Source organism: Capra hircus, chromosome 12, assembly GCF_001704415.2.
Source record: "Capra hircus breed San Clemente chromosome 12, ASM170441v1, whole genome shotgun sequence".
Classification (NCBI taxonomy): domain Eukaryota; kingdom Metazoa; phylum Chordata; class Mammalia; order Artiodactyla; family Bovidae; genus Capra; species Capra hircus.
In genome coordinates this window covers 7,317,354-7,325,028 of record NC_030819.1, presented here as the reverse complement: position 1 = coordinate 7,325,028, position 7,675 = coordinate 7,317,354, and the positions used below count along the sequence as shown (strand labels likewise).

The 7,675-nt window shown below is 42.7% G+C and overlaps 1 protein-coding gene across 1 annotated transcript in view; it reads right to left on the bottom strand.

Annotated features, from left to right (window-relative positions):
• CCDC168 (coiled-coil domain containing 168) overlaps positions 4,835 to 7,675 on the bottom strand; it is a 35,621-nt gene continuing 32,780 nt past the window's right edge. Inside the window, exons 5-6 of the mRNA XM_018056289.1 lie at positions 5,668 to 7,417; positions 4,835 to 5,562 (exon numbers count right to left, since the gene is read on the bottom strand). Coding sequence (XP_017911778.1) covers positions 4,920 to 5,562; positions 5,668 to 7,417 — 2,393 coding nt within the window. The 3' untranslated portion in view covers positions 4,835 to 4,919. The remainder of the gene's footprint in view (positions 5,563 to 5,667; positions 7,418 to 7,675) is intronic.

Here is a 7,675-nt window from a genome sequence, read left to right as displayed (position 1 = left end):
GAGTACAGTACATGTGGATAGACACACGGGCAGAGTCAGAGAGAGAGTTGCGGAATCTTGCCCTCACAGTGGTTTCAGTTCAGTCGCACAGTCGTGTCTGACTCTTTGCAACCCCATGGACTGCAGCAAACTAGGCCTCCCTGTTCATCACCAACTCCCAAAGTTTACTCAAAGTCATATCCATCGAGTCAGTGATGCCGTCCAATCATCTCATCCTCCGTCGTCCGCTTCTCCTCCCACCTTCAATCTTTCTCAGCATCAGGGTCTTTTCAAATGAGTCAGTTCTTTGCATTAGGTGGCCAAAGTATTGGCGTTTCAGCTTTAGCATCACTCTTTCCTTTGAATATTCAGGACTGATTTCCTTTAGGGTGGACTGGTTGAATCTCGTTGCAGTCCAAGGGACTCTCAAGAGTCTTCTCCAACACCACAGTTCAAAAGCATCAATTCTTCAGCACTCAGCTTTCTTTACATAGTCCAATTCTCACATCCATACATGACCACTGGAAAAACCATAGCTTTGACTAGTGGTTTGAATTACTTTAATGGGGCATTTCTTCTGGGTTTCCTTTGGCCAATCATTTTGATTTGCCTGATTCCCAGACCATATGTGGCATATCTCAGGATCCTCGCATATGCGCACACACGCCTCTTAACCAAGATGGATTTTACCCAAAAGGCGTCGCCTCCACGGAGCCTTTTCTGAGCATGCGTGGTCAGGGCGGTCTCCTGACTTTGAGAATAAGGACTATGTGGTCTGGGCTGGTCCCAGCCACCTCGCCTTAAGCGTCCCGCCCTTCTTGTCATGCAGTTTCCATCCGCAGGGGGTGAATCTCCCATCGCTTTACCCTGGGAGAGCCATCCGCCTCTTGCCTCAGTATCTAGAATAGAGCGGGTACTATCAAAAGCACCGTGTCCTGCTCAGCTTCCTCTTTCCTGATCCTTTGGGTACAGACAGCAGTCACTTCATGGGGCTTTTATTTCATCTACTCTTTTGATAGCGTTTCTCTGTGCGTCCAAACCTGTGCCCCGTGGCGACTGGGAATCGGTTTAACTAGTGAGGGAAATAGAGCGACATCTGCTGGACACGGCGTGAACTGCTAGCTCAAGGAAGTTCACGATTATTAAATGGTGCTACATTCCTCTCTATCACGTTAATTACTTTGTGAAGCGGAGGTTTTTAGCTGTTGCAGAAAGAAAAGCAAGTACTGCGCCACGATTAATATGGAGTGTCCAATCTGATTCCTAAAGTTCAAAACGTTGTGCAGTGCCCAACAGGCAGGCACACACATCCCGCTAATACATGTGGTTATGTAAGAATGAAATAAAAATATTTTTTTCTTTGAATTTATATATTTTTTCCAAGCAGCTCCTAAGCTGCTGATATAAATCATAATTAAGTCGTTTGAGCATATGCTGCTTAACACATTGAGCACGAGATTTTTGCAGAAACTAATGCCTGTGGCCAGCAATTTTGTTACGTAAATAAATATTGAAACACTCCAGTCAGTAATGTTTGGGTAACAAAAGACATATTAATACATCTCTGGTCAATAAGTTGTTATAATGTGCAGCATTGCTGGCTTATTTATTTTGCCTGAGGGGTGCAATGAAAAAAATCAGAAGCACTAAAGGCATTGAGAGAGTTTGGGAACCTCTGACTTAAGGATGAATTCCTCCTGCTTTCTCTCTTTCTTCCAAGTAATGAATCACGCCCTGCATGGGGTGTAGTTGTGTGCATAGAACTAGGAAATCCTCAGACCTAAGTCTTCATCTTGCTTATGACAAACACCGTCTCTGCCTTGTCCTACCCCAAGTTCCCTCATTACCTTAAAACTCAAACCTAAGTCTCTCTGTCCCCAGTTTTCATGGCACATGGACTACACCGTCATCATCTGTTGTAACTTGGGTCTTTAGAGCCAAGAGGAAACACATGCCTCGGCTCCCCCAGAGACTTGTTTCTAAAAGAAGGCAGGCCGTTCGGGCCACCAGAAGACTTGGCTTGGGTGTTCATCATTTTGCAAATACCCCCTCCACATGGGTAATTCTTGACCGATGTTGTTCAGTCGCTCAGTCGTGTCCAACTCTTTGCAACCCCATGGACTGCAGCACACCAGGCTTCCTTGTCCATCACCATGTCCTGGAGCTTGCTCAAACTCATGTCCATTGAGTCAGTGATGCCATCCAACCATGTCATCCTCTGTCATCCCCTTCTCCTCCCACCTTCAGTCTTTCTCAGCATCAGGGTCTTTTCAAATGAGCCGACTCTTCGCCTCAGGTGGCGCAAGTATTGGAGTTTCACCTTTAGCATCAGTCATTCCAATGAATATTCAGGGTTGATTTCCTTCAGGTTTGACTGGTTTATCTCCTTGCAGTTCAAGGGACTCTCAAGAGTGTTCTCCAGCATCACAGTTCAAAAGCATCAATTTCTTCGGTGCTCAGCCTTCTCTATAGTCCAGCTCTCACACCCATACATGACTACTGGAAAAACCATAGCTTTGACTATACGGACCTTTGTTGGCAAAGTAATGTCTCTACCTTTTAATATGCTGTCTAGGTTTGTCCTAGCTTTTCTTCCGAGGAGCAAGTGTCTTTTAATTTCAGGGCTGCAGTCACCACCTGCAGGCTGGTGGACTATAGTCCCTAGGGTTGCAAAAAATAGGACATGACTGAAGCAACTTAGCATGCATCTAACATGTAACTGTGTAACAGCCCTGTGTATGTGTGTGTGTGTGTGAAGTGGCTTCAGTTGTGTCTGACTCTTGGCAACCCTATGGACTGTAGCCCACCAGGCTCCCCTGTCCATGCAATTCTCCAGGCAAGAATAGTGGAGTGGTTTGCCATGCCTTCCTCCAGGGGGTCTTCCTGACCCAGGGATCGAACCCGCGTCTCTTATGTCTCCTGCATTGGCAGGCAGGTTCTTTACCACCAGCACCATCTGGGAAGCCCCATAACAACCCCAGAGAACATGTAAACCATAGAACAGCCCTATATGGAAGATAAACATATGATAGGCACATAGCGGTAACAGCTCTAGTTTGCACTGCCAACAAGCGACAGGCAATCTTCTTTTTTTAAATTTTATTTATTTTTCGTTGCAGGATGCTTGCTCTGTGACAGGGTGCTGGTCTCTGCCTTACATCAGTGTGAATCAGCCACAGGCTTACGAATGCCCCCCATCTCTTGAACGGCCCTCTCAGCTCCCACCCCAGACAGTATTCTGAAACATACTTCACTCTAAATCCCGCATGCTGTGTAATCTACTTAAAGACCTTTTAAGGAACAAGTAGGAATTCAGAGTTAAATAATTTCAGTCTGAAATGGGGACACTATCAGCCGAATGCAAACTATGGGAAACTCTATACAACCAACAACCTGGTTTCTTCGATTTGAAAAAAATGTCAGGAAAAAAAAAAAAAAAAACAAAGGAATGGGAACCATTAGAAAATGACATTCATGAGAGCTGGAAATCATCTGACTAAATATTTGATACCAAGTAATTTCTGTTGCTCCTTAGATAGGAGATGGTTGTTTAAAATAATCTCTCTAGTAGAGATTTGTAAAATGATAAAAATTATATATCTGTGACTTGCTTCAAAACACTAATGGAGAAGTAGAGGAGGCAGGTATGACTAGAAGTTAAAATTTTAAGGCTGAGTGAGGGGCACACAGAAGTCCGTTATACTGTTGTCCTTTCTGTGCATATGTTCAAAATTCTCTACAATCAAAAGAAAGAAAATATTCGACTTGATTGTCAAACCCGACAGACCTGACTCACAGAAGATGCCAAGACCAGTATACTGATGACAGAATCTAGTCTGTGGCTATAGGTGTGGGTTTTGGGGAGTTAATGTCTTGTTATTGTTAAATATCAAGAAGTGAAATAATTTCATTGTTTTTATTACTAAAGTTCTGTGTAAGTTGTACAAAATTAGATACTTTCCTTGGTTTAAAAAAAAATTGAAATGTTTTATAATTTTCTATCAAGCATGCCCAAATATTCCACACACAGCAAATAATGCATTTCAAAGAGATCAAGGAGCATTTATAATAGAGGGAGGAGCATTGTTATTCCTTGCATGAATATAATGGGGATGAGTAAAATAAAATGATCAACATTATGGAATTTTTGAGGCAAAGAAAGATTTTTTTTCCCCAAGTGAGACCAATATTTTATTAACATACTAGAACTAAGCCAGCACAAAGTACATTCAAAAAAATTCACATGGTGCTAAAAATCCCACCACCACCCCACCCTCAGCCTCACAGATCTGGGCTTTCCCAGCAGCCCCTGGGCAGACTTGGCTTTTCTAGGCCTCCTCTAAGAGCCTGGAGGTGGGGTCTGAGGTCCTCAAGCGTGTTGATGCCCCAGCTATGGCAGGGGGTGAGCAGGTCATGGAGATGCTGCAGGTTCTGCTCGCCACTGGGGATGGCGACAAAGTCATCAGAGGAACCTGGGTCCTCAGGAAAGTATTTTTACTCCTGTATCTTGTGACACATGACGTTGTTCAACCCTCGCTGCTCCCTGAAACTGTCTCCCTCTAGTATCTACGTCCCCCTGCCTTTCAGATTGTTCTTTCTCAACCTCATTGATGGGCTACACTTCTTCCAAGTCACCCTGCAGTCACTGGGGTGGGGTGGGGTGGGAAGGGGGCTTTGGCACCTGGGGGCTTCTCCTCTGGGGGCTTATAAGGAGACGGAACAAACTAAAGAGAGCTCTCCTGCACGGCTAGACCAAACCCAAAGTCATTCGCTTTCCCAACACGCCCTCCCAGAACAATAGATTCAAATCTATTGTAGGATGTCAGTTTAGAAAACACTCCATGAGGAAGCCATTTGACTGAATACGATTTTATTTTGCAAAGAATATCATCTTAGCAACCAGCTGTCCTCTGGAGATGAATCTTGAAATGCTAACATTTTTAATGAAGTAAGCTGAAGGACTCTAACAGTGATTCCAACAACTTTTTGGATGAGTTCCATATGCTGTAAGAAGTTGAAATCTTGGCCACCAGGGGAACTCTGAAGTTTCTCTTCCGTAAAGTTTTTGGGGGAATAGTCCAGCGAATGGTTTGGGGTATAATCTCCAGCGAGTCTGCTGGTATACAGGCATAAAAAAATGGCTGGTTTTGTTTTTTTTCAGAATGGAAGCTGATATCCTCTTGATGAGGTTTTGCTGATGATTTGTATTTACTTGGGAAATAATCTGGTCTTTCTGATGCATAAGCCCTCTCATCCTTTCTTCTTGTGTGTTTCTCTTTACTCTTTGTATAACTGTCATCACATTCCCAAGGCATGCTGTTCTTTCTAAAGAAGTCCAATTTGGCCTTCCTTCTTTCTCTGCTTTCTGAATGCCTGTGAGGTTTGCCTTGGCTTTTTGCAAGATGTAATTTAATATTGGATTCTGTTAAGGGAACTAAAGAATTTTTCCCGCTTACTGTAGTCTGTGAAAGCGTCTCCCCATTGAAAGAGATGGAAGAGGATACAGATGGAACCTCAACGGTATTCAAGGAGCTGTGACACCACGGGTCAGGGGGCCGCATTTTGGAGGACCACCCACGTTTTCTGCTTTTGCGGCATTCATGAGATGATGGCGTCATTTTGGAGGACGATCTGTGTTTCCTGCTTCTGTGGGATTCATAAGAAGGTGGTGTAATACTGGAGGAGGACCTGTTCATCCTGCTTTTATGGGATTCGTAAGAATGGGGTGTCACAATTGACGAATGTTGTCGATGACCTCGAAGATGCTGGGAACCCGAATCTTCACTGTAAAGTGGTTTCAAACCCATTTTGACTTTCTTCCTCTTGTAGAGATTTTCCACAGGTATGCCTTTCTGTAATTCAAATAGAATAGTCTCCGCTTCCTGCCTTAAATAAGGGGTGGCATCTAAAAAGATACAGTCTTCACTCTCATGTACATCATGAGCTGAGCATTCCTCCAAGTTATCTGAATTCTCAATATCTGTCTGACTGTCAGTAAAATCTTCAGAATTCTGAATTGAATGGGAACCGCCTGCATCCTGAGCCTTTTTCTGAATCATTAAATCAACAGATTCATATGTACTTGTTTCTTGAAACCATACATGACATTGTTTATCTTTTTCTGGAGTCACATGAGATTTTAACTTAGAAAGAGCCATGGTATCTTTCTGCACTGTGCTGTGTTGATCAGGGTCAGGGGCACACACCTGGGTAGGTGCCAAGAAATTTCTGACTAATGATGAGTTTTCATGGAAACTTTGTGTTTTGAAAGGGATATGTTCTAATGGTTGTGTATTAATGGAATGACCGCCACTTTCCCCACTGCTATCTACTTTTTTACATATTGCAACTGTCTGTAATTTCAGACTATGTTTGGGAAATACAATTGGGTTAGGGAACATCCTTGCAACTGGAGAACCCAGGAGAAAACGGAGGTATTTGTATTGTAAATCAAGATCTATTTGATGAAGAGAGTCTTCCTCAAAGAGTAACAAAACTCTGTTTCTTCGTTTTGGTACTTTGACCACAGAATGAACACATTTAGATAAAGGTTTCCGTCCATCCTGAGCACTGGCCATTGTGTAAGAGTCCCTTACAATTCTGGGAAAGGCTTTCATTTGAATCTCCAGTGTCTTCTTAGAAAAGTGTATGAGGAGTTTGTTTTTCTCTCCTACTGAGCAGTTCTGGAGAATATGAGGCAATGTTTTCTCTCTAGCGGAAGTCAGTGAAGGTGCTCCACTTTCTAGCGCTTTCATCCTCTTTAACTTTGTAATGTTCACTGCCTCTTCACTACCTCTTGAAACATTAACCATCAGTGACTTCATACAATTGACAGGAAGTGAGTCTTTTTCGGATTCGTGTTTTAGGTTAAATTCTATAGTATCAATCCCTTCCAGAGGCAAAAAGAACATTTGTTTATGTCTTGGGTAGAGCTTCCAACTGTTATGTTTTGAAACAGCCAAGTTTTGATAAAAGCTGAACCTTTGGAAGGATTGTTTTACCACCTCTGGTATCAAATTCAGTCTTATTTCAGGTGCTTTCGACTCTAAATGATTTGTGAGCTTAACTTTTTCTTTGCAAGTAAAATTTTCTAGAATAGGTTTTGGCTGCAATTCAGGATGTATTGTCATGGATAGTGTACTTGGACCCCTTGTGAGACATTGTGACTTCCAATCAACAGGTTTATTGTCTTTTGCTTTTTCAAAGTTTTTAGGAAAAAACGTGTTTTGAATTATGTTTTTTATCTGGGATTCAAGAACATTTTTAATTGCTTCACAAATAGGAATCATAATTCCTGCACTTGGACTATATCCCACTGGTTTTCTTTCATTACCTTTAGCTTGTGGTTGAATAGGCACAGTTCCTAGAGAAGTTTCTTGTTGCTGGACCTTTTGCATGGCTGTGTCCTGTACAAGTTCACTCTGATCCCTATGATCGAGTGGCGAGGCACACCCCGTGATATCAACGGGTTGAGTCTCATCTTGTGGTTCTTCTACCCTTGGGGGAGAACTGTTCATATTTAGGGTGCTTTTCATGTGAGTTTCCACATTTTCCTTTGGATTTGTAGACATGATTAGACACCCTGTAGGTGTCTCAGTGGGTTTTGCTGCCTTTTCTTGCTGGATCATAAGCATGTCAGGTTCTTTTACGATCCTTTCCACATTTTCCTTTGGATCTTCAGACATGATTAGACACC